Source organism: Mobula birostris, chromosome 9 (genome assembly GCF_030028105.1).
Source record: "Mobula birostris isolate sMobBir1 chromosome 9, sMobBir1.hap1, whole genome shotgun sequence".
Classification (NCBI taxonomy): Eukaryota; Metazoa; Chordata; class Chondrichthyes; order Myliobatiformes; family Myliobatidae; genus Mobula; species Mobula birostris.
In genome coordinates, this window is record NC_092378.1 from 153,955,227 (window position 1) to 153,982,677 (window position 27,451).

General features: G+C 40.8%; 1 protein-coding gene across 1 annotated transcript in view; it reads left to right on the top strand.

Moving 5' to 3' along the window:
- The window catches only part of crebbpa (CREB binding protein a), a 158,265-nt gene that overhangs the window by 94,338 nt on the left and 36,476 nt on the right, over window positions 1-27,451 (top strand). Inside the window, exons 17-20 of the mRNA XM_072269213.1 lie at window positions 462-580; window positions 8,064-8,303; window positions 11,752-11,840; window positions 22,557-22,637. Of these exons, the coding sequence (XP_072125314.1) occupies window positions 462-580; window positions 8,064-8,303; window positions 11,752-11,840; window positions 22,557-22,637 (529 nt within the window). The remainder of the gene's footprint in view (window positions 1-461; window positions 581-8,063; window positions 8,304-11,751; window positions 11,841-22,556; window positions 22,638-27,451) is intronic.

Here is a 27,451-nt window from a genome sequence, read left to right on the forward strand (position 1 = left end):
GTTGGAGAATTCTATGTTCATACCAAGGGGCTGGAGACTACCTAGACAATATATGAGGTGTTGCTCCTCCAACCTGAGTTTAGCCTCATCATGGCAGTAGAGGAGGCCATGTATGGACATATCTTGGCCTATTTCTTTCTGCAAGTGAGGTGGTGTTTCCAAATTATATACTATAGAAATTTGGTTCAATCTCAATCTATTTACATTTGCAGTCAGAAGACCATTATTTTTTGCATTGCTTTGGAATACCTATGCCTTAAAGTCTTTATAAAGCTGAGCTTTTATCTAAATGAGTGTCAATGTGCGCCATCTCTTAAAAGCTACTGCAACCTTGTGATCAGAGCATAGTCAACTATATTGGAAAGATAATCTGTCACTGTTTTATTGGTGAGGTTGGGTGTTCTACTGACACAGAGAACAGTCTTGAGGTAAGCTGACATTACTGCTTTTTGTTCTTCTAGTTTTCAAGCCAGAGGAACTACGGCAAGCGCTTAGGCCCACGCTTGAAGCCTTGTACCGTCAGGACCCGGAGTCATTGCCATTCAGGCAACCTGTAGATCCTTCACTATTGGGAATTCCTGTAAGTACTAATTGCTTGATACTTTTGACTGTGTTACTCTGTGTAACCACCAAATGATCCTGTGATAATGTTGGTATAAAGAAAACTTGCAACATTTAGCTACTAACTCTAGTCTCTTAACTTAATAGGATGTCTGTTGGGATAAAGGAGCGGGCTAGATTTTCTTTTTGCAAAGATTTGTTCAAGTGCCTTTGTACTGTTTCTGTTCCTTCAGTTAAAAACATTTGGACAGACAAGAACTGATTAGGGATGGTCAACATGGACTTGTGCGTGGTAGGTCGTGTCTCACCAAACTTAGAGTTTTTCAGTGAAGGTACCACGAAAGTTGCTGAAGGCAAGGTAGTGGATGTTGTCTACATGAACTTTAGCAAGGCATTTGACAAGGTCCCACATAGGAGTTTGGATTAGACGTTGGCTTTAGGGGAGAAGCCAGAGAGTGGCAGTAGATGGTTGCTCCTCTGAGTGGAGGCCTGTGACTAGTGGTGTTCTGCAAGGATCAGTGCTGGGTCCGTTGTTGTTTGTCATCTATATCAACGATCTGGATGCTGTGGTAGACTGAATCAGCAGATTTGTGGATGACTCCAAGATTTGGGGTATAGTGGATAGTGAGGAAGACTATCAGAACTTGCAGTGGGATCTGGACCAATTAGAAAAATGGGCTGAAAAATGCAGATGGAATTTAATGCGGACAAGTGTGAGGTGTTGCAGTTAGGGAGGACCAACTAAACTGAATGGTAGAGCATGGAAGAATGTAGTAGAACAGAGGGGTCTGGGAATAAGATCCATAATTCATTGAAAGTGGTGCCACAGGTAGATGGGACCATAAAGAAAGCTTTTGGCATATTGGTCTTCATAAGTCAAAGTATGTAAATTAATGTATTGAGTATGGGAGTTGGGATGTTGAAATCGTATAAGATGTTGGTGTGTTTTAATGTGAAGTTTTGGTTACCTACCCACAGTAAAATTGTACATAGGACTGAAAGAGTGCAGAGAAAATGCAAGAGTGTTGTCGAGACTTGAGGACCTGAGGGAAAGGTTGAATAGGTTAGGATTTTATTCCCTAGAATTTAGAAGAATAAGGGGAGATTTGCTAGAGGTATATAAAACTATGAGGTGCATAGATAGGGTAAATGCAAGCAGACTTTATCAACTGAGGTTTAGTGAAACTACAGCTAGAGGCTATGGCTTAACGGTGAAAATGAAAGAGAACTTCTTCACTCAGACAGTGGTGAGAGTGTAGAACAATCTGCAATTGCAAGAGGTAGGTGGGGGGTGCTATTGATTTTAACATTTAAGGGAAATTTGGATAGGTACAAGGATGAGAGGGGTATGGAGGACTATGGTTAGAGTGTAGGTCGATGGGACTAGGGAGATTAATGGTTCAGCATAGACCAGATGGGCCTAAGGACCTGTGTCTGTGCTGTAATATTCTATGACTATACCAGGCTGTGATGCAACCAGTCAATATACTCTCCACATCGCACATATATACAAGTTTATTAAAGTTTTAGATGTCATGCCGAATCTTCACAAACTTCTAAGAAAGTCGAGGCACTGCCGTGCTTTCCTCATAATGGCACATACATGCTGATCCCAGGACACTCTCTCTGAAATGATAACACAAGGAATTTAAAGTCTTCACCTCCGATTCTTCAATGAAGACTGTCTTTCAATTCAGCAACTCAGTTTTGATGTGGGGAGGAAATCTCGTTGTTGATTGGCTGTGAAGTGAACCATGCATTGTGGTCTGGAACTTTGCTCACATTGGCTCATAAATCAAGGTCCATGTATTTGTGTACAGAATTGTTCGTGGAAAGTCACACTTCTAGTCGAATTTGTGCCCTCTCGATCTTCATAGGTAGAGATCAGGAAGAATTGGCCATGCAGCTTTACAGCCAGTTGATGTTCATGGATCCTTGTGGATCGTTTTGGCTGACATATTTTCTGCAGTCCTGCATTGGATTTTGTAGACTACATTGGTCTTGTCTAATAGTTTGGTTTAAATTTTGGTAAAAGTCTTGTTATCGGGCCACTGGAAAATAATGCTGGAGAGGTAGCAATGGGAGACAAAGAAATGGAGGACAAACTTAATAAGTGTTTTACATCATTTTCACTGTAGAATACACCAGAAATATGCCAGAAGTTCAAGATCGTCAGGGGGCAGAAATAAGTAGTTTCTATTACTGTACTAAGGAGAATGTGCTTGGGAAGCGAAAAGTTCTGTAGGTAGATAAGTCACCTGGACTAGATGGACTGCACCCAATGTTTCTGAAAGAGGTCACTGAAGAGGTTGTGGAGGCTTTCGTATTAATCTTTTCAAGAATTAATAGATTCTGGAAAGTCACTCATGTTCAAAGTACACTCAGGTATGGAAGTATGTGCTGGATACTATATACAACCTTGAGATTTGTCATCTTGGAAGCAACCACAAAATAAAGAAACACAACAGAGTCCGTTAAAAAAATCTCCCACACTGCAAAGACCATCAAACACCTAGTGCACAGGAACAAATCCACTCTTAAGAAGGGAAGGGGGCAGAAGAAAGGAAATTATAGACCAGTTTCCCTGACTTCAATGGTTGGGAAGATGTTGGAGTCCATCATGAAGGATGTGGTTTCAGGGTACTTGGAGACACATGTTAAAATAGGCCAATCAGCATAGTTTCCTTAAATTTTGCTTGGCAAAGCTGTTGGAATAATTTGAGGAAATAACAAATAAGATAGACAGAGAGTCAGTGGATGTTGTGTCCTTAGATTTTCAGAAGGCTTCTGACAAGGTGCTACACATGAGGCTGCTTAACAAGGTAAGAGTCCGTGGTATTACAGGAAAGACACTAGCATGGGTAGGAGATTAGCTGACTGGCAGGAGGAAAAGAGTGGGAATAAAGGGGCCTTTTCTGAATGGCTACTGGTGACTAGTGGTGTTCCACAGGGATCTGTGTTGGGACTAATTCTTTTTACATTTTATGTTAATGATTTGACTGGACAAATAGATAGCTTTGTGGCCACTTTTGTGGACAATAACCATAATCCTGTACATCATTATGTACGAAAGGTTGTCAAACACAAGCCAATTTCTGAAAGATAAGTGGATACATTCTGTAGCTGAAAGCAGTTGTTGCATTTTACCTGATGAATTATATTTTCTCTGACTGCCGTGGTTTATATCTCATCTTCTCGGGGAAATTACTGAATCAATCAGAATGTCAGCTTACTATGCATCTTCTTTGTTCTGGAGGAAGCCAGTGGTTTAGTGGTTTGTCTGAGAAAATAGAAAACCTTCCACTTCTTATAACCACAAATGAGTTGGGTTGCAAATTTAACCACACCTGTTGTACCATGTATTGGTTGCAAATCACACTCGTTTGTGCAAGCATAACTAACTCAGAACAGATCTTTTTCTTCTTTTCTCTTCTGAAGCTGATAGGATAAAGGGGAAAATCAGGCCTTGTTAAGGCCATGTTTGTTACCCATTCTCAGTTAGGAAGCACCTTTCTTCAGTTACTTAAATAGGCAGCTTAGTAGTGTAGCAGTTAGCATAATCAGGGTTCAATTCCTGCTGCTATCTATAAGGAATTTGTACATTGTTCCTGTGACCACGTGGGTTTCCTCTGGGTGCTCCAGTTTCCTCCCACAGTCTGGTTAGGGTTAGTGAGTTGTAGGTCTGCTATGTTGGTACCAGAAGCGTGGCAGCACTTGCCAGCTGCCCACAGCACAATCCTCACTGATGTGATTTAGTACAAATGATGCATTTCACTGTATGCTTTGATGTACATGTGACAAATAAAGCTAAGCTTTAGTCTTCAAGATCTTTAATCTTGAATTGCTACAGAAGATGCAGTGAAAGTCTTCTCTACTGCTGTTTGGTAAGTAGTTCTGGGATATTGACCTAGCAGCACCAATGGAACAGCCCTGTATTTCCATCTGGAAGGTGCATGATTTAGAAAGAAGCCTGGAGAAAGTGAGGTCCTCATTGTCCTTTCTACTTGGCTTACTAGGATTTTAAGGTTGTGGAATTTGAGTGATGCATTAAAAGAAACTTTTAAGTACAGCAGTAAATCTTTTGTGCTGTGAAGCCCTGCTTCAGTAGAGGCACGAGTGTACATTTAGGCTGGTGAATAGGTTGGCGGGTCTCTTTGCCCTTACTCTTGCAGTAAGGTAGCAGCATTTTCAATCACAGTGGTTCCTACGGAGCAAACTAAACGTGTTATTGTCCTTCTTAAACATATTTCTTATGATTGCAAGACATTGCTGGAGATTGAGAATTTTAAGTACTGCAGATCTACCCCATCAGTGAGTTGGTGGCTGGTGGAGAAACTGGAGGAAAAAAACTTGCTGTGGACCACACTGCTGCCTGCATCAGAGAGGCATTGGAAGAGTCAGTGCAATAAGGGGGCATGCATTTTAACAACAAGTGATTGTTTTAGTTGCTTTTCTTGTGATCACAACACCCTGCTGGATATTGTTAATGTGGAATGCTGCAAGTCCCATTTATTCATTCATTGGCGGGCAGGAGAGGCAGACAGCGGCTGAGCTGGCCTCAGTCATGGGAAGGACTAGGCCTCAAGCGGGGCTGTCACCTGCTAACAACCACCCAGGAGAGAGACGTCAGAGTCAGTGCACTCAACTGGAGGCAGTGTGGTGCAGTGTCTAAGCTGGACTCAGTGCTGCCCTCCCCATGTTTGTTTGGCAGAAGACAAACTGTGTTTTGTTTGACTGCAAACTGCTGCAACATTCATGGACTTAGGGACTTGGACTATATTTGTTTTTGTATGACTGTATTTTACTGATAGAAACCATGTGGTTGCTGTCTTACATGAGGTTTATGTGGCTTGTGCTAGGTATGACTGTTGATACTGTGTTTTACATCTTGGCTCCGGAGTAACACTGTTTTGTTTGGCGGTATTCATGTGTGGTTGAGTGATAATTAAACTTGAACTTACTGATGCTTCCTGTTATGATTGGAACTGCAGTCATCCACACAACTGGAGGATTTAACCTCACATTTCTGATGAGGGCTGTAGGGAGCCAGGAGGTGAGTCAGTTTCAGTCAGGTACCCAGCTTCTCCCTTGGTCTTGAACCAGTTCTGTTTCTGGTTGGGTGTAACACCAGCATCACGTGACCAGCTACAATGAATATTGAATTGAATTGAGTCAGGTTTTATCAAACAATCCAATATTTATTAAAGTCTGCTCATTATAAAACGAAAATCTTAACCAGAAGTAAACTGCTATGTGGCCACTTAACAAACCGCCACTCAGTACTAGTTCTTAAAGCGATAAACGCGAAAACATTTCTTAATGCGGTAAATTCAAACACAGTTCTTAGAATGGTAAATTCGAAAGTCCAAGAGATTTATACAGTCAATTAGGAGAGACTTTCTTGAAGTAAAGAATTCCTCGAAGACACGACGTCACGCCAGTCCCAGCCGGAACCTACCTTGTCTACAGGATTCACGAGAACGGAAATAAAACGGTTTAAAGGCACTGACCTTCCCTCTGGCTACTAGATCCTTCACAGCCTTTTCTGCTGCTCTTAGCAGAGGCTATCTCATGCAGATCACTCTTTCTTGAACGAATTCAATAATGGTCGATCCTTTCAACCGTTGAACGACTCCTTCAGGTTCCCATCTTCACTCTCCAATACTACTGGAAACGTACATCAACAAACCTGGCAGAAGTTGGTTAAACTGCCGGCCCAACACTGTTGTACCTTACAATAGAACGTAAAACTCCGTTTTAAATCAAAACTGCGTCATAAAGCAAATACGCAGCGGAGTGGAGTATCTGACTAACGTTCTAACTGGAAAACTAACTGCGTCACCAGGGGTCTACATTTACATTCCTGGTGAGAACAGGTCATCACGTGACCTCACCGGTGGGAAAATTACATCAGGTGACCTCCAAAAGACCATTACATCATCCTCATAAGACAATCACAAGATATCCATGAGGTACGTAACACCAGAAATATTGTTCTTGGATTTTCTGCAATGATAGCACCATTAACAGCTAAGAGAGCATTGTTAAGCGTCCCACCACTTGCACCGTTTGTGATTTCTGGGATACACTTGCTCTTGAGATCTTGCTGCTACAGACATGCCACCCCTGGACTGCCGTATACCCCTTTGGTCACTTGCAGATATTAGAGTAATTTTTATGTCTTGCATTATATTACAGCTGCCACAAAACAACAAATTTCACGACATATGTCAGTGGTAAGTTCTGTCACAGAACGTAGCTTCACTCACAGAAATGTCGTTGATTTAAGTGTCATTTGAAGTTCTTTTATAGAAAATAATGTAAACCTGCTTGGTCCTAGCCACTTTTCTCCCCGAAGATTGTCAGTGGTCTAAAACATGTCTGCCAGTTTTCAGAGAACAATAGTTACGCAAGATGATTTCTGTGGTTGATGAAAAATCACAGAAATCAGAATGTAAAAAACATAACTAATGGTTTGCGGTGAGCAACTGACACAGACCATTTATTTTCACTCGTTTGACAGGCTCAGTCTAGTGGCAATGCCTAGTAATAGTCCTTTATACAAAACTTGCATTAACTAAACTTGTCCTAAACTTATTTGACAATTAAGCTTGAGAGGTCCTTCAGATGCAGGAAATCCAGAGCAACGCACATAAAATGCTGGTGGGACTCAGCAAGTCAAGCAGCATCTGTGGAGAGGAATAAAGAGCCAATGTTTCAGGCTGTGACCCTTCATTGGGACTGGAAAGAAAGGGGATTAGAAATCAGAATAAAAAGTGAGGGGGAGGGGAAGGAGTACAAGCTAGGAAGGTGATGCCAGGTGGGTGGGTGGGGGAGAAGATGCTGAGAGGTGATAGGTGGAAAAGGTAAAGGGTTGAAGAAGAATGGATCTGATAGGAGAGCAGACTGGACCATGGGAGAAAGAAGGAGGGGCTCCAGTGGGGGGTGATAGGCAGGTGAAGAGGAAGGTGAGCGTGGAGCCAGAGTAGGAGATGGAAGAAGAGGAAAGGAGGAAAAAATTACCGTAAGTTGATGTTTGTGCTGTCAGGTTGGAGGCTACCCTTATAGACAGGATAAGTCTCATCAGCATTTTATTACTTTGCAGTTAAATCCATAATGCTTCACACTTACCTACGTATAGTAACAGGAAAAGACTAAGAGAAGTCAGAAACACTTAGGAAAGTGGTCATAAGGAATCAAAAGCTTCATAATGCAAAGTGATTTTACCATGTTTTACTTAGTGTTCAGATGAACTGAAGGGCATAATGGATGCTAGTAGGCTTCATGTTACCATGATGATTGAATGCTGACCTCTTGCATATAATCCCACCTCATATTAAAGATTCTTCTTGTTTTTTTTTAAAGTGAAGTTTCTCAAATCCACACTTATATTTTATACAAAAACCGAGAGGAAAATATAGCACTGCAGCTTTGAAATACTTGAAAACTACAGAGTACTGCAATAGATGACTGAATGTTTCTCTTTCACATATTCTTCATAGGATTACTTTGACATAGTGAAGAGTCCCATGGATCTGTCGACGATAAAACGGAAGCTGGACACTGGGCAGTACCAGGAGCCATGGCAGTATGTAGAAGATGTATGGTTGATGTTCAACAATGCATGGTTGTACAATCGCAAGACATCACGTGTATATAAATACTGTACAAAATTAGCCGAGGTCTTTGAGCTTGAGATTGATCCAGTCATGCAATCTCTTGGCTACTGCTGTGGACGAAAGGTAAGATCCTTTATATCAAAAATATGTGAAGTGATGTAGAAAGCACTCAGTGTATGTATAGTTTGCATTAACTGTGCTCTGTCACTGGTGTGATTTTCGTTACCTACTTTTTAATTACAATTATGAACTCAGCCAATTGAGACAAAATGTACAATACCTTGTCATCAGTGTAAATATAAAGGGTATTTATTCACTTATTAACATCAGAGTCTTTAAAATAAAATCAGCGAGATGTCATCTTCTCCCAATGTATTTTACCCTCCTTTTTCACTTCTTTTAAAAATTCTGTACAAGCTAATTGTAGCACACACAAAACTGCAGATTCCAGAAACAGGAAATAGGAACTAAGTGATGTAAATATTCACTGGATCAGGCAGCATCTGTGGAGAGTTACCTCTCAACAGATGACTCTTCTGCTGTTGGGGATCAGTTTAAACTGGAGTGGTAGAGGGCTAGGAACATAAACAAGGTGACTAGAGAGAAAGTCAAGGGTAGCACAGTGATTAGCACAGCTCGAGGCCTTGGAGGTCAAAGTTTAATTCCAGCGTCCTATGTAAGAAAGTTTGTACTCTTTCCCATATGTGTGCGAGTTTCCTCCCAGTCCAAAGACGTACCAGTTAGTAGGTTAGTTGGTCTTTGTAAATTGCCCTGTGATTAGGCTAGTGTTAAATAAGTGGGTTACTTGGTGGTGTGACTCACCGGACTGGAAGGGCCTGTTCCATGCAGTATCTCTAAATAAATAAATAACAGAATGAAAGAAAGAACAGAAAAAAACTGGGAGGCAGCAAAATCAAGGATGTGACACAAATAGAACTTCAGTACAAACAAAGGTGATTAGAATAGCAAAAAAAAAGCCTAAAGGCTTTGTGCATTAAGGATCAACTTTATTCATCGTATACAATTACATGTAAACGGATGTATTGGTCATGATCTTTCAAGAATCACTTGATTCTGGCATGGTTCTGGAGGACTGGAAGATTGCAAATGTCACACCACTCTTTAAGAAGGAAGGAAGGCAAAAGAAAGGAGGTTATAGGCCAGTTAGCCTAACCTCAGTGGTTGGGAAGGTATTGGAGTCTATTATTAAGGATGAGGTTTCGAGGTACTTGGAGACTAATGATAAAATAAGTGAAAGTCAGCATGGTTTCTGTAAAGGGAAATCTTGCCAAACAAATCTGTTGGAGCTCTTCGAGGAAGTAACAAGCAGGGTGGACAAAGGAGAGGCAGTGGATGTCATTTACTTGGATTTTCAGAAGGTGTTGATAAGATGCCACACATGAGCCTGCCACACATAAAATCCTGTGGTGTTACAGGAGAGATACTGGCATGGACAGCAGGATGACTGACAGGCGGGAGTCAGCAAGTGGGAATAAAGGGGCCTTTTCTAGTTGGCTGCCAGTGGCTAGTGGTGTTCCTCGGGTGACAGTATTGGGACCATGCTTTTCACATTCTTTGTCAGTGATTTAGATAATGGAATTGATAGTTTTGTGGCAAAGTTTGCAGATGATACGAAGATAAGTGGAGGGGTAGGTAGTGCTGAGGAAGCAATGCTTAGACAGATTGGAAGAATGGGCAAAATAGTGGCAGATGGAATACAGTGTTGGGAAATGTATGATAATGCATTTTGATAAAAGGAACAATAGTGTGGACTATTATCTAAATGGTTCAAACAGCAGAGGTGCAGAGGGACTTAGGAGTCCTCATGTAAGACTCCCAGAAGGTTAATTTACAGGCTGAGTCTGTGGTAAAGAAGGCAAATCAATGTTGGCATTTATTTCAAGTGGAATAGAATATACAAGCAAGGAGATAATGCTGAGCCTTTATAAAACACTAGTCAGCCTGCACTTGGAGTATTGTCAACAGTTTTGGGCCCCATATCTCAGAAAGGGTGTGTTATCATTGGAGAGAGTCCAGAGGAGGTTCACAAGGATGATTCTGGGAATGAAGACGTTAAGATATGAGGAACATTTGTCAGCTTTGGGCTTGTACTCACTGGAATTTAGAAGAATGCAGGAGGATCTCATTGAAACCTACTGAATGTTGAAAGGACTAGATAGGGTGGATGTGGAGAGGATGTTTCCTATGGTGGGGGTATCCAGAACTAGAGGGTACAGCCTCAAAATTGAGGGGCAATCTTTTAGAACAGAGGCATGGAGGAATTTTTATAGCCGGGGGTAGTGAATCTGGGGAATGCTCTGCCACAGACAGCAATGGAGGCCAAGCTTGTGGGTATATTTAGTGGAAGTTGATCATTTCCTGATCGGTCAGGACATCAAAGGATATGGCGAGAAGGCAGGTGTATGGGTTAAATGGGTTCCAGAATCAGCCATGATGGAATGGTGGAGCAAACTTGATGGGCTGAACAGCCTACTTCTGCTCCTATGTCTTATGGTCTTGCATATTAGGAATTTGCTGAAGTGTCTTCACACGGTATGCAACAAAAACATTATTCAACAATTATAAGGAATAAAGAATTATATAAAAATAAAGTTAGATATTAATGTATGGTCATGGAATAAAATGTACATAAATACATGAACACCATAACAAATAATGAACAAAGCATTCGAGATAAGCTAAGTAAACTGTCAGCACAAAGGTAATCAGAAATGATCAGAAGCCTTTACAGAGGCATGGTTACAAGGACACCAAAGCTGAGAACATGACATCTGAGGATACTAATGCTGGAGTACTACATTGACACGGATCGAGTATTGGCTAACAAGCAGGAAGGGGCAAGTAGGGATGAAGGTGTCGCGTTTAGTTTGGCAACCAGTGACCAGTGGGATGATACAAGATGAATGCTGGGATCATAGCTGTTTGCAATGTGTATTAATGACTTGGACGATGGATATGAAGTGGGAAAGTTGAATTCTCTAAAAACAATATCTGTAATCTTTGTAAACTCATTGTCACAAAAAGCATGACAATGTCCTTGTACTTACTTCCTTAAGCCCATCACCCCTACTGGGGAGAGGCCGCCACCAGCAGCTCCCCAGGGTCCTTGGCTCTGGGCTGAAGGTTGATCAGCCCTATGGCTTCTGCCTTCACCACAAGATTTCATATGTCTTCTAGGTGAAGGTCCTTCCTCTCTCGGGGATGGTTTTAGAGTTTCTGTGGCTCTTGAGTTTTTAATGGGCTAGAGTTGCTAATCCCATGTCAAACCCCTCCTTTTGTAGCCAGGATTGGGACTGTCCATGGCAGAGTTAAGATATACATATGGCCCTACATATGTTGTAATCTTAGTGCAGTGATTTTATTTTCTTATTTCTATGGTCTAAATTTTGCATTAAAGTTGGTAAGAAGCATAGATTGTTCACTATATGTAGTACTGAAACGGCCAAAGTTGCTGCATTTAATGAGTTTGCTCCAAAATTTGATTTGAACTCTGACACAATTACCACAGTTTTGATCAGCTAAAATTGTTCTTTTGTGTTTCCTTCCTTAGTATGAGTTCTCCCCTCAGACATTGTGCTGCTATGGGAAACAGTTGTGTACAATCCCTCGTGATGCCACATATTTCAGCTATCAGAACAGGTAAGGTAACGTAGGGGTGGAGGTGTTCCACATTGTGTTAAAAGATACAGAATGGAAATTGTCCTCTTAGAGACAAACCAAGTTCATTGCCTGGTTGTTGGAAAGCAGCATTTTGATTATTGCTGTATATTTTTATGTAGGGATAATTGTGTTGTAAATCTAGGATAATTAAAGTTTTGAGAATGGAAGCCAATGAACTAGGTTCTATAAAAGATGTAATTGTGAACTATTTAATGCTTTGATTTATTTGAGGTTTTGCTGTTTCAGTTTGTAGAGACACTGGTTCACACTGTGTTGTGTTGTGTTGTCCTTATTGCCGTATGCTCAGTGTACCTTGTACATGTTAGTTTGCACAAAGCTGCCCTTTTTCGGCTGGATTGCCAGATTGTTTTCGCTGTTTTGGATTTGTAATGGCATTTGAATTACTGTAGGGGTGGGGAAGATCTGCAACTTCACAATAAGTATGTCATTAAGAATAATATTCATTTTGTTTTAAGTTTACTCAAATCTTATAAAATATTTTTTGTTATATTGTGGTTCTTTTACGAAAATAAGACCATTAGACATAGGAGCAGAATTCATCATGGCTGATGTACGGTTGCAAGAAAAAGCTTGTGAAACCTTTGAAATTTCCTGGTTTTCTGCATTAATTAATCATAAATTTGGTCTGATCTTCACCTCAGTCGCAATAGTAGGCAAACACAATCTGTCTAAACTAATAACACACACAATTGTAGTTTTTTTTGTCTTTATTGAACACATTGTTTAATCGTTCACAGTCCAATGTGAACCCTTGTATTTAATAACTGGTAGAACCTCCTTTAGCAGCAATAACCTCCACCAAACATTCCCTGTGGCTACTGATCAGACTTACACAATGGTGAGGAGGAATTTTAGACCATTCCTCCAACAAAGCTGTTTCAGTTCATCAGTATTTCTGTGATACCTTGCAAGAACAGCCCTCTTCAGGTCGTGACATGGCATCTCAGTTGAGTTAAGATCTGGATTCTAACTTGGCCATTCCAAGTTAGAATCTAGAATCTTTTAAAACCATCCTGTTGTCGACTTACTCTTGTCTTTTGGATCATTGTCTTGTTGCATCATCCAACTTCTATTAAGCTTCAGGTGACGGACTGCTACCCTGACATTCTCCTGTAAAATGCCTTGATACAATTTTGAATTCATTGTTCCCTCAAGGATTGCAAACTGTCCATGACCTGAGGCAGCAAAGCAGTCCCAGACCATGATGCTCCTTCCACCACCCTCCACAGTTTGGATGAGGTTTTAGTGTTGATGTGCATTGCTCTTTTTCCTCCAAACATAGCAATATACAATTCTGTCAAAAGGTTCAACTTCTGTCTCACCTGTCCACAGAAGCATTGTGCAACATCCAGGTGGTCTTTTGCAGCAATTGTTTTTTAAGGAGAGCAGTGGTTTCCTCTGTAGTATCCTTCCATGAACACCATTCTTGTTCAGTGTTTTTCTTATAGTGGACACGTGAACAGAGACTCTAGCAAGTTCTAGAGATTTCTGCAGGTCTTTTGTGGTTACCCTTGAGTTCTTTTTCACCTCCTCCAGCATTGTATGTTGTACCCTTGATGTGATCATTGCAGGATACCCAATGCCCGGGAAAGTAGCAGCAGTAATGAATTTTCTTCATTTGTAGAAAATTTTGACACTGTCAAACAGCCAGATCTTCTGGAAATGCTTCAAGATCTTCACATAGATGGGAAAGATATACGTTTCTTAAGAAACTTATACTGGGACCAGACAGCATCCATCAGAATAGAAGGAGAAGTGAGTGAGTATGTGAATATCATGAGAGGAGTCAGGCAAGGTTGTGTCTTTTCACCAGACTTATTCAACCTGTATAGTGAAAATATCTTGAGAAGTATCAAAGACATCAAAGGATTCACAATTGGGGGCCATAATATAAATATCATCAGATGTGCTGATGACATCGTACTAATAGCTGACTCAGAAACTACTCACTATAGTGGCAGCAGAAAGTAATCGCAGAGGCCTCTCAATCAACACCAAGAAGACAGAAAGCATGGTCATCTCCAGAAAGACAAACATCCCACAATGTGTGATCAAGATCGGAAATACAAACATCAAACAAGTCAACAAGTTCAAATATCTTGGCAGCCTAATAACAAGTGATGGCAGGTGCGACACTGATATCAAATACAGAATAGCAATGGTGAAAGAAGCTTTCCAAAAAATGAAGCCCGTATTAGCAGACAGAAAGATGAGTATGCACACTAAAAACAAAACACTGCAGTGCTACATTTATTCTATCCTGACTTATGGAAGTGAATGCTGGACCATTTCCCCAGCAATGGAAAAGAGACTAGAAGCAGCTGAATTATGGTTCTACAGGAGAATGTTAAAAATATCATGGGCCACACACACATCAAATGAAGAAGTTCTCAGAAGAGCCCCAGCATTTCGATCACTCATACCAACAATAAGAGAAAGACAACTCAGATTCCTAGGACACATCCTAGGAAAGATGAACTAGAAAAACTCATAGAAAAACTCTCTGGAAAGATCGAGGGGAGCAAACCTAGAGGAAGACCTCAGCTTATGTACATCAAAAGCATCGCCAGATGGCTACACATCAAAGAAATGGAAGTCATCCAAAAAACGAAGGATAGACCTATATGGAAAACCATGGTCACCAAAGTCCACATTGGACATGGTACCTAGGCAGACAGACAGTAGAAAATTTCTCTTACTGTGGACAGATGAACACTCAGGTCATTAGAAATGCTTTTGTAGCCTTTTCCAGCTTCATGCATCTCTACAATTCTTCTTCTAAGTACTTCTGAAAGTTGTTTTGATCGAGGCATGGTGCATGTAAACAGATCTTTCTTGAGAAGAGCAGGCTGGCAGTAACTTGACTTTGTGTGTCTTTTTTATACGGCAGGGCACCACTATAACCCACACCTCCAGTCTCATCTCATTGATTGGAACATCTGACTGCAAATTGCTTTTGTAGAAGGCATTACCCCAGAGGTTCACATACTTTTTTGAACCTAGACTGTAGTAGTTTAAATGGTATGCTCAGTATTGATGAGAAGAAGTACAATTGTTTGTGTGTTATTAGTTTAGGCGGATTGTGTTTGTCTACTATTGTGACTTGGATGAAGATCAGACCACATTTTATGAGTGATTAATGCAGAAAACCAGGAAATTGCAAAGGGTTCACAGTCTTTTTCTTGCAACTGTACATCAACCATGATGAATGACAGAGTAGACTTAATGGGCCGAATGCTCCTAATTCTGCTCCTATGTCTAATGGTCTTACTTTCGTAAAAGAGCCACAATATAACGAAAAGGGTTCGCAAACTTTTTCTTGCAACTATATTTTTTTTCTTGGCCCCATTCTCCTGCCTTCTCCCCATAACATTTGTGACACCCTGATTAATTAAGTACCTATCAAATTAGCTTGTTGGGTGATTCCATGCAGCACAATCCTTATTCCTTGGTGTACTTGTAGCAGCTATTCACGCAATGTTTTGTTGGCAAGTTACTCAGGTTTGTGCTTGGGCAGCTAAAGTTCACAACACCTGAAGTAGGAAACTGTCAGAGCAGAAGGTGAATACATGAAAATTGTAGATTGAAATAAAGACAAGATCAGGACAAAAATGTCAAAGAGTTTCTTCCTGGAGTTCCTGGAAGTTGCAGTTTGGTTATAAATAGAAAGAACATTTTGACTTGATGGAGGTGTACAAGGTGATCAGAGGCATAGATCGAGTGGACAGCCAGAGACTTCTTCCCAGGCCAGAAATGGCTCATACTCGGCAGCATAAATTTAAGGTGATTGGAAAAGAGTACGGGGGGGGGAGGTGGATGTTAGAGGTTGGTTAAGTGGAACGCACTGCCGGGAGGCTGCATCAGGGACAGAGCAGATACATTAGAGACATTCAAGAAGCACTTAGATAGGCACATGGATGATAGAAAAATAGAGGGCTCTGGGGGAGAGAAAGCTTAGATTGATCTTGGGGTAGGTTAAAAGATCAGCCAACATTGTGGGATCAAGTGCCTGTGTACTCAGCTGTAGTGTTCTATGTTTTTAACCAGATCTGCAATCTTCCATTTGCAACAATTGCCATTGTTCTTCAAGTCCTTCGCAGATTATTGTCATGTATCTAACAAAAATAATTTTTGTGCTCAGTTAGGAGTATAGTATCCCAGGTTACAACTATTAATATATAATATCAGAGCTGCTAATTACTAAGCCAGGTATTTATAAAGTCCTTTTTCCTTGTTTATGCACACAAACTTTAAGCAATACTTCCTATATAACAAATTCTATGCATGATTGCTGTAAAAATGTTTGTTAATCGTTCTAAATTCCTTTTCTTATAGATGCATAGAGATCCTACCCTCAGACATTATTTGGATGTGGATTCTGGATCAGGTCTAACATGACTAGGACTAACTGCAATCACTATTTTGAGGACAAACCTTTGAAAAACTATGGAGCTGATTCATTGCTGCCTGGTTACTGTTACATATTCGTCTGAGGGTATTGAACTAGGATTGGGTACATAAGAGCTGTCCTTCAATTCAGACATTCTCTTCGTGTGCAGTGTGCTCTTTATATAAACAAAACAGGGAGATATTCAAAGTGGGGAAACTCTGCAAGGAGTCTGTCCCAAAATAATGATTGCAGCCAGCCCTGGTCTTGCTAGACCTGATCCAGAACCCACAACAAAACAATGTCGGAGGGGTATATGGTCAGCATGGATAAAATGTCTATACGATGACTCTATAGGAACATTCAGAACAATTCACAAAAATATTTACAGCAACTTTGGCTAGTGTACATAACATGGTCATCTTAACTCAGAGCTTTCCATCTTGAGAGCAACCATTAATAACTTAATCTGTTGACACATGGTCGGCCACTGAATCATCTGCACTTGCGCGAGCTCTCTGAAAGAACCACCTCTGTTCCATTTTCCATCTAGGCATCTCAGTCCAAACTCACCTCCCTTACCACAATACTGCAACCTTTTCAAATGTCTCTTTTGCAAATATGTATTCACTTCTCTTTAAGTGATGTAGTGTAATCAGTTCCTACCACCCTTCCTGTTTGGCAATTCAGTATGCCACAGGTTCTTTATGTGGAAAAATTAATCCTTGTGACCGCCATCTTTACTTTTTCTTATTTTGAATTACTGCCCTCTAATTAAGCAGGAAAGATTAAGATTTTCCTTTCAAAAGGCCTCACACTGTAGAAGAATTTGATCCCTTTGTTCCAGTGAACAGAATTCCAATTTCTTTAACTCTGAGCTTTCCATCTTGATGCAACTATTAAGTCACAGTGACTTAGTGTGTTGAAATACTACCCAAAGGAAGGCACCTAAAACTGGATACAGTATTCTAGTGGACAATCTACTTAGTATAACCTCTCATTTGCTGCTCGCTGCCCCTATTTTCATAATCACAGGGCAATTTCAGAATTGGAATCAGTTTAATACCATTGACTTATGTCATGAAATTTATTGTTTTGCGACAGTACATTGCAATACATAATATTTTAAAATCTATAAATTACAAGAAATATATTTTAGAAAATTAAATAAATAGAACAAAAAAAAGCAAGAGAAAGAAGAAAAAATGTAGTTCATGGGTTCATTGTCCATTCAGAAATCTGATGGCAGAGATGAAGAAGCTGTTTTGAGTGTATGTCTTCAGGTTTCTGTACCTACTCTGTGATGGTAGCAGTGAGAAGAGGGTGTGTCCTGGGTGATGGGGGTCCTCAGTGATGGATATCACCTTTTAGGAGCATCTTTTGAAGATGTCCTCAGTGCTAGGGAGGCTCGTAACCACAGTGGAGCTAACTGAGTTTGCAACTTTCTCCAGCTTTTTCCAATCCTGTTTTGGATCAATTTTTTAACTGGATCATCAACTTCCCACTTTAAAAAAAAAGTCACTTCCAATAGTAAACATATTTCGCTTTAAGATAATAAGTGGTAACAACTGCATTTGATATTCTTTGAAGAACCAATAAATATTCCTGGAACACTACAGCACAGAAAACAGGCCATTCAGCCCATCTAGTCCATGCTGAACTATTAATCTGTCTAATAGATTAAATCCATCCAATATTTCAGTTGTTTGGTTGTGTTGTTGAATTTGCAGTGCAAATCTATACTTTTATAGAAGTTGTTAGACCAAGACTACAACATCTTTAACCCTTAGCAAAGACATTTTTAATCCTGATTGTTGAATATTTGATTGATCTTTTGTGTGTCTGAACCCATTTGTCAGAATCTTGAAATTTGGCAGGTTAGTTTCTCAAACCTAAAATACAGGGAACTAAAGGGAAAAGCAAGTTAGAAGTGTGGGCAGCGGATTTATGTGAATTAACCTAAATGCACATGGTTTGTCATCCAAGAGTTCCAATGATCCATTCTTGAGTTGGTGAATCTTATGGTTTGAGAGTACAACTATATTGAGCAAAGTCAGCTTACTGTTGTTGAACTGAATGATAATTTTTGTGTGCAGGGCTGTGGCTGTGCGAGCTGCTGGACAGAAAGAAATCACAGGCAAGGTTTTAACTGGCACCAGCAAGAAATTTAGATGTACTTAAATAACAGTCAGATACTACTAAACAATTTGCAGGTAGTGTTCAGAGGAATCAATTTTATAAATTAGTACATCTCACTTCACAAGTCCCTGGTGAACAGCGTGTCTGCTCGTGTCAAACTGTTGTGTTAGTGTTCTACAAAGGTTGCAGGTCGATTCACATCTGTGCTATATTTTATGGATTGATGAAGATAAACTCAGTTGAGACAGTAGTTAGAGTTTGGCTTCGGGATTTTATTGTTGCATTTGGCAAAGTGTATACTGTGCAACTCAATTAAATGCTTTTTTTTCCTTCCAGAATGCCTGTATGTTAATTTGAATGAGAGTGTGTATGTATCCTGTGTGTCCAGATAAATGAATGAACTTCCTGGTGCCATTCAGAACCTTGCAGTGAGGCAGGAGCTTGGGTGTGTGTGAATGAGAGAGCCGACAAGAGGGCATCAGCTCACGCTCTTCCTACACCTATTGGCTGTTTCTTGTTTCCTTATGGTCATGTGGACACGGTGGAATTCGCAGCAGTGCCAAGTTTTACCAGAAAGCAGCATCCACTCATGCACTTGGACAGCAACGTTGTCCTGCGTTTAGAATAACCTTCTGGAAGTGTGGTTCCAGTGAAAGGAGTAGAAATTTGATTTCAAATTCTAGTTCAAGTTTATTGCCATCTGACTGTATTTATACAACGAAACAAGACAATGTTCCAACATTTCTCACAACAACTCACTTAAAATTTCATTAGTACTTAATGCCAGGAGTTACATTCTTATAGATTAGTTTGTGGAGTGCCCATGTTAAAAGTAAAGCAAAAAAAGTTTGGTTCAAACCTTCAACTACAGTATTTTTTGTGTATTTATAATTACAAAAAGTTCAGCAAATTGAAAAGTAAATATCATAGAGGCTATATCTTTAACCAGGCGAAAAGTCACCAACATGACCAGGATACCCAAGGTAATTTGTTAATTGACATCAGTTCTTCAATTATAAAGACTGCATTTGACAGATCATTTCCTGTTATTCCATGTTAATTTGGATCAAACATTATATGTTACTGTAAATGATGACAGTCTATGTAGGATAGCATTTTAACAATAAAATAGCATGATAATTAAATCTTTATATGAACCACACATTCGCTTAGGCTAAGGGTGCCCATGATATTAAGAATATATTCAAGTTTGGTTAAACTGGTCTAATAAAATTGTTGTGTGGTATTAGTGACTGTAAGAATGTTTTTTAAACAGTTAGAGGAGCTCTTGTTTCTGTTCTGAATCTGCTAAATTAAATCACTTTAGAGAGATTTGCTCCCACAGCTCACACATACAGGTTAGTAGGTTAGTTGAGCATTGTAAATTGTCCTGTGATTCAGCTAATGTTAAATAGTGGGTTGCTGGGCGATGCGGCTCACTGGGCCAGGAGTCTGACCTGCGCTGTGTCTCTAAACAAAATAAACTTTGCAGCCACTGTTTTAATTACTGTCAATTTACTCTTATTTAAATATTCCTTTCCACTTCATTATCTCTGGTAGTGGATATTGTTTTCATTTTATTGCTGTGCAATAAGAGAAAGAAAGTTGGAACTCTGAAGTAAATACTGCGTTGTAACCAACCCTTCTGTAAAGATTGTCCTGAATATAAAGGTGTATAATGACTAACCAGGACATTATCCTGCATGGCAGTATATTATACCACTATTATCCATCTCGTTACCGTTTATTTTTAATCATCTTAGTGATCATACCAGCTGCCCGTGCTTGCAGTAAAAGCTACATAGCACCTGAATGTCCAGATCTGAGATGTGCAGGCTGAGTGTGTTGTTTAAGGTATGAGAGCGTCCACCACAGGCATAAGCTGGCAGTGAGCATCACTAAGCTCCGGGGGCCTGACCCGGGGAGAAACAGAGAAAGAGTCACTGGAGCTGGCAGCACAACACCATTCTGAGCATGGAGTTACTTGTCCATTCTGTCCCATGTCCTGTTATGTACTGTCCAGGTGCATGTGGAAATCTCCCAGTGCACCAATGACTAAATAATCATAAATACCCGAGAACAGAACTGAAAGGTAAGTCTACTTTTAAATAAATTGGCATGTTAGGCATTGTTTTTGACAGGGCAGAAACAAGATTTTTAATTCTGAGTACTTATTTGTAAATTGCAGAAGATCTATTTTTTGTTTTAGTATGTTGTTGATTGTGGCACCCTTAGTCCTAATCCAGTTTTGACAGTGATCTGTATATGTCCTCTGTGTAATATTTGGTACTGCTTTGTGGATGCATTCACGTTCCCTTTGCTCACCCCTCACCTTCAAACTCCTGTGAATCTTTGTCTTGCATAGTTACCCTTACTATTACTACAGGTGACCGGATTTGTTTTGTTCTGTGGCCATGCAGCTTATCGCAGCCCAGCCAGCTTCTTTCTTATTTTATCACTCAAATTTTTAGCTTGCATTTGGGTTTCTAATCGTCTAGAGTGCATAGTCAAGTCTTTAGCATCGTTTCTTATCTCCATTCAGATTTCAAAATGCAAAATATTTAAGGAGCTGAATTATAAATGTTCGCATTTTTATTAGAACTTCTGAGGATTTAAACTAAAAAAAACAAAATTGGAAGATTCCAGAAAATTAGAAACCTTTAAAGCAAACAACAAGAATTTAAGTACAGGAGTAAGCTGTTAACCTGCACCACCATCCTTATCAACAGGCCCTATGGGGCCAACATTGACAGCCATGCCTAACTCAACCATTTTATTCTGCCTTACCCAAACATTTTTAACAAGTCAGAATCGGAATCTGGTTTAATATCACTGGCATGTCGTGAAATTTGTTGCTTTGTTGCAGCAGTACATTGTAATGCATAATAAAAAAAGTAACTTATAACAAGAAATATATTTTTTTAACTAATTAAGTAAGTGGCCTACAGATCAGGCTTGAGGGCAGAAGCTCAGCTCAGTGTTCTGTTGATTTTTTCAAAATTATAAACTCACCCACCTAACTCATGAGACAGTATATAAAATGTTATATGTAGTGGCTGTGCCACAATCGATTTCATTAAATCAACAAGCACTCCTGACAGTTCAGAAACTCCAAATGCTGTATATAATGTGACATTCAAATATTAATTGAGGATTTGAATGATGGCATGTACATTTGTGATTTCTCTCAATTTAATATAATGCTAGAACAAGTTGGTCCTATTCTGGCTGTTTGTTTGCCAAGACATTTTGAAGAATGACTAGATTTTGGAATCTGGCCATTTTTAAAGAGGATAAACTTTGAGATGGGAAGGAAAGTCTATTAAGCTTAGTTACAAATATTTTAAAATATTTTTAACTGTGGAATGATTTACTTGCACTTTTCAAATTCTCTCCAAATGAGGCTTTGCATTTTGATCCCCTCCTTGCCCAACTGCTGTTGTAATGACAGAAATACTCCTCATGTATATCGTATAATACATGTGAGGAGTAGTTTTCACCTTCAATGATGCTTGTTGTAAGTTTGGCTCTAGACACAAGCAGGAAAGAAGGCCAGCTGTGACAGTTGTCTGGGCAAAACTTGCAATGTGTTGATTAGATATTTAATAGATTCTTAATTTAGAGGATCCTTGTTGGCATTTAACAAACCAGAAAGGGAATAAGAGACAGCTAGAACACGGTGAAATGATGGGTGTATTGCCCTTCAGCAGAAACAGACTAACCATAAACTAGCCTGAGAAACATGCTAAAATTTTTCGTAGAAGCACTAATAATCCAAAGATGCAACATGCCCATGAATCAGATTTTAATGATCTAGTTATTTAGTGTATTGCTTTTTAACCTATCCAATGAGACCAAATGCTAATCTATGCTTTGCCTTGGCTTTCTGCTCTGTGTTGTCTTGGTGTTCCGTCTTACTTTGTATGTGCTGTTTTGTTCCTCCCCCTTTTTCTTAACCCTCCCCTCCCCATTGTCCACATTGACCTGACCCAACCCTGGTAAAACAATTGACCCGTAATCTCATCAATCAACCAACCAAACCTCTGGCCGTGGTGATCTGCCCTCTTCTCTGATTGGTGGCTCCGTTGCTGGTCTGGCTGTGTTGTGTGGACGAACAGTTCACCCAAATATGGCCTTCTTGCTGACAGGTATCACTTCTGTGAGAAGTGCTTCAACGAGATCCAAGGCGAAAGTGTCACTCTGGGTGACGACCCTGCCCAGCCGCAAACGTAAGTATCACCTTCACTTGTTTCCTGCCATGACCAACTGTATCCTTTAATCTCCTCCTGAATAAGTCCTAACTGGCAACTTGTTTTCCCAAATACCCACTGCTGTGTAGGACTGGAGTACTTTTAGCACAATAAGCTGAGCTTAATTAAAGATGATATTGGTGGGAACCTTTACATTGAAAAATTCACCATTGAGAAGTAACGGTGATTCTTGCCGAATATGGTTGGGTATGAGGCAATAATCTCACTAACTTACATCTGTATGAAGCAAGATATTTCCAAACAAATGAATAATTGAAATCAGACCATTTTGATCATTAAGATCTTTCTGGTAACTTGGGACAATGTTCATTTACTGGAAAGCTGCTGTTTGTTCCTGAAATACAACTTGTATAACGTTAATCATTCAAATAGTGTCACTATTGAACTGAAGTTCCTGATACCCATTACCAATCTATACCTGCACAAACAATCTAATCAAATCGTGCAAAGACAACAGAGACAGGTTCTAGTGGAGAGTTTAGTACTTTCCATTGTAATTCTCTTTTGCCGGAGAAGTGTGTCCTGATTAATGTTTTCGGGTCGTAATGGAAGAGAGATAAGAGTGGAGGTAATGTCACTAACAAAGAAGGAGTAGGGGGCTGCTTCCCTCCATTAGCCTGTAGGACACCCTTGGGCAAGATCTAGCACCTGCCTAGCACCACCTGCCTCACGAAGCCATGGGAGCAGATGGTGCATGATTGTATGAGCAGCTGATGCATATTACAGGTCCCGGTTATGTGACCACTGACACCAGACAGACAGTCTTTGAAGAGTGTTGATAATGAGTCATTAGAAAGACCAGGATTTCCAACATCATACAGCACAGCACATAATGAACAAAAAAAGAAGAGAGAAGTGGTGATTCTTTTAGGCCTTTAATACAGGGACACACACAGAATACCGGAGAAACTCAGCAGGGCCAGGCAGCATCTATGGAAAAGAATAACTAGTTGACATTTTGTGCTGAGACACTTCAGGGCTGGTAAAAATGAGAGGTCAGAGTAAGTAGGTGAGACGAGGGCAGGAAGAAGCACAAGGTCATAGGTGATAGGTGAAACCGGGAGAGGAGGAGGAGTGGGTGAAGTAAAAAGCTGGGACGTTGATTGGTGAAAGAGATAAAGGACTGGAGAAGAAGGCAGAAGACCATGGAAGGAAGGGGATGAGGAGGGTCACCAGAGGAAGCTGATGGGCAAGTAAGGAGATAAGGAGAGTGAGGGAAATGGGAATGGTGAAGGTGGGGGCCTGTTACCAGAAGATTGAGAAATCAATGTTCATACTATCAGGTTGGAGTCTACCCAGGTGGAATATAAGGTGTTGCTCCTTCAGCCTGAGTGTGGCCTCTTCACAGCAGTAGAGGAGGTAATGGACTCACATGTCAGAATGGGAAGTAGTATTGAAATGGGTGGCTATGGGGAGATCTTGCTTTTTCTGGTGAATGGAGACTAGGTGCTCAGCAAAGCAGTCTCCCAGTCTACGTTTGGTCTCACCAATATACAGGAGGCCACACCAGGAGCACCAGATGTAACAGGTGACCCCAGCAGATTCACAGGTGAAGTGTCACCTCACTGGGAAGGACTACTTGGGGCGCTGAATGGTAGTGAGGGAGGAGGTGTAGGGGCAGGTGTAGCACTTGTTCCGCTTGCAAGAATAAGTACCAGAAGGGATAACAGTGGGCAAATGAATCGCATGTGGAGCGATCCCTGCAGAAAGTGGAGGGGTGGGGAAGATGTGCTTGGTGGTGGGATCCTGTTGGAGATGGCGGAGGGTACCGAGAATTATTTGCTGGATGCAGAAGCTGGTGGGGACAAGAGAAACCCTATTCCTAATGGGGTGAGTGCAGATGTGTACGAAATGGAAGAGATGTGGCTGAGGGCAGCTTTGATGGTGGAGGAAAGGAAGCCCCTTTCTGTGAAGAAGGAGGACATCTCATTAGTTCTGAAATGAAAAACCTCATCCTGAGAGCAGCTGCAGCGGAGATGGAGGAACTGAGAGAAGGAGATGGCATTTTTACAAGTGACAGAGCGGAAAGATGTATAGTCCAGGTAGCTGTGAGAATCAGTGGGTTTATAAAAGATACCAGTAGATAGACTGTCTCCAGACACGGAGACAGAGAGAGTGAGAAGGGGGAGGGAGGTGTTGGAAACGGACCAAATCAATTTGATGGCAGGGTGGAAGTTGGAGGCAAAATTGGTGAAGTCAGCGAGCTGCGATTGGGTGCAGGAAGCAGCAGTGTGGGAAGAGTTGGGGGACAATACCAGTGTAGGAAGAGTTGGGGGACAATACCAGTGCGGGAAGAGTTGGGGGACAATACCAGTGCGGGAAGAATTGGGGGACAATACCAGTGTGGGAAGAGTTGGGGGACAATACCAGTGCGGGAAGAGTTGGGGGACAATACCAGTGTGGGAAGAATTGGGGGACAATACCAGTGTGGGAAGAGTTGGGGAGCAATACCAGCGTGGGAACAGTTGGGGGGACAATACCAGTGTAGGTTCAGAACGTAGACTGTTCCATGCAGCCAGCAAAAAGGCAGGCGAGGCGTAGCTAGGACCCACGTGAGTGCCCATGGCTACACCTTTGAGTCGGAGGAAGTGGGAGGAGCCGAAGAAGAAATTATTGAGACTGAGGACCAGTTCTGCTAGATGGAGGAGAGGTGGGTGGAGGAGTACAAAATGCTGGAGGAACTCAGCAGGCCAGACAGCATCTATGGAAAAGAGTAAACAGTCGACAATTTGTGCAAAGACCCTTCATCAGGACTGGAAAAAAGAGAGTAAAGAAGTACAAGGTGATAGGTGAACCAAGGAGAGGGGATGGGGGTTTAATACTAGGAACTGCTTTGAGTCTTTCGGAGTAGTTCTTTAATAGCTGAAAGGTTTTCTTTGACTTAAAAATCTTACGTAGGGATTGGTAAATGCATCAAAGTTGTTTCTGATTAATCTATATTTGTTCAGTGCTCAACTTGAGACGAATTATCTTATTCCCCTGATGCTTCCTCTCCTCCAACTGTGTCTTAAATTACCCATGGTTTTTGCTCCAACGTATCCATTACAGTTATTCACCAATTTTTGTCGGAATGACTTCCTCACCAGCTTTGATTTATGTTTTCCTGTCCTATACTGTCATGATTTACTTCACTTGACTCTAAATATTTCCATATTAACACACGCAAAATGCTGCAAGACCTCAGTAGGTCAGGCAGCATCTATGAAGTAGAATAAACTCACGATGATAACCCAGTGATTCTCTACATGTGCCATATGGCCCCCTGGGGGCCATGCCAGATTTCATAGGGGTCACAAGTGGGAAAACAAAAACAGGAAGTCACAGGGTTTCTGAATGGCCATGATAAGGTTTAGACCATAGGAGGTAGAAGTAGAATTGGGCCATTTGGCCCATCGAATCTGCTCTGCCATTTCATCGCGGCTGATCCAATTTTCCTCTCAGCCCCAATCTCCTGTCTTCTCCCCGAATCCCTTTGTGCCCTGACCAGTCAAGGGTATATCAACCTCTTCTTTAAATATGCATAAAGACTTGGTCTCCACAGCTGCCAATGGCAAAGAATTCCACAGATTTACTACTCTCTGGCTAAAGAAATCCCTTCTCATCTGTTCTAAAAGGACGCCCCTCTATTCTGAGGCTATATTCTCTTGTCTTAGACTCCCCCACCATAGGAAACATCCTCTCCACATCCACTCTATCAAGGCATTTCACCATCCAATGGGTTTCAATGAGGTCACCCCTGAATTCTAGTGAATACAGACCCAGAGCTATCAGACACTCTTCATATGACAAGCCATTCAATTCTGGAATCATTTTTAAGAACCTCCTTTGATCCTGCTCCAACTTCAGCCCATCCTTTCTAAAATAAGAGTTGACCATTTTGATGAACTATTACTAAAATATATAAATAAAAAAGAAATGATTATGTGTAATTTAATTGCAACCCTGAATAAAATGAAGGTCACCAAAAACTTTGACAAACTTCTACAGGTGCACAACGGAGGATGCTTTAACTACTTGCATCACAACCTGAAGCACCAATGCTCAGGAATTGGACACAGCCCAGTCCATCACAGGCAGAGGCCTCCCCACTCCTGAGCACATTAACGTGGAGCACAAGAAAACAGCATCCATCAGCAGGGACCCCCATCATCCAGGCCATGTCCTCCTCTTGCTACTCACATTGGGCAGGAGGTCCCATACCACCAGGTTCAGGAACAGTTGTTACCCTACAACCATCAGGCTCCTGAACCAGCATAGATAACTTCACTCACCTCAACTCTGATCTGATTGTACAACCTACAGGCTCTCTTTCAAGGACTCTTTACAGTTGATGCTCGCAGTATTTTTTGTCTTATGCATATTGTTTACTCTTTGTTTAGTTTTTCAATTAATTATGTTTCTTTATTTACTGTAAATGTCTAGATAAAATGAATCTCAGGGTAGTATTTGGTAACATACTGTATACATTGATAATAAATTTACTTTGACTTTGGGCTCACCTCTGGATCCTTTGGCCATCAGTGATTCAGGAATCTCTTCAGGTTACACTTTCTGCCTGTCGTATAACTCATCAATGCTACTGCCAAAAGCTTAACTCTGGACAGCAAAGCCCTCCAGTCACCAGGGCATAGGCATTGATTTGCCACCAGTGCTTTTCAGGAAACAGAATATTTTCCATTTTGGTGACTTTGATACAAACTGTTAAGACTAACATGACAGTTAACCCCACAAATTAAATCTGTTAATTTCTAGATCAATACAATAAAAACATA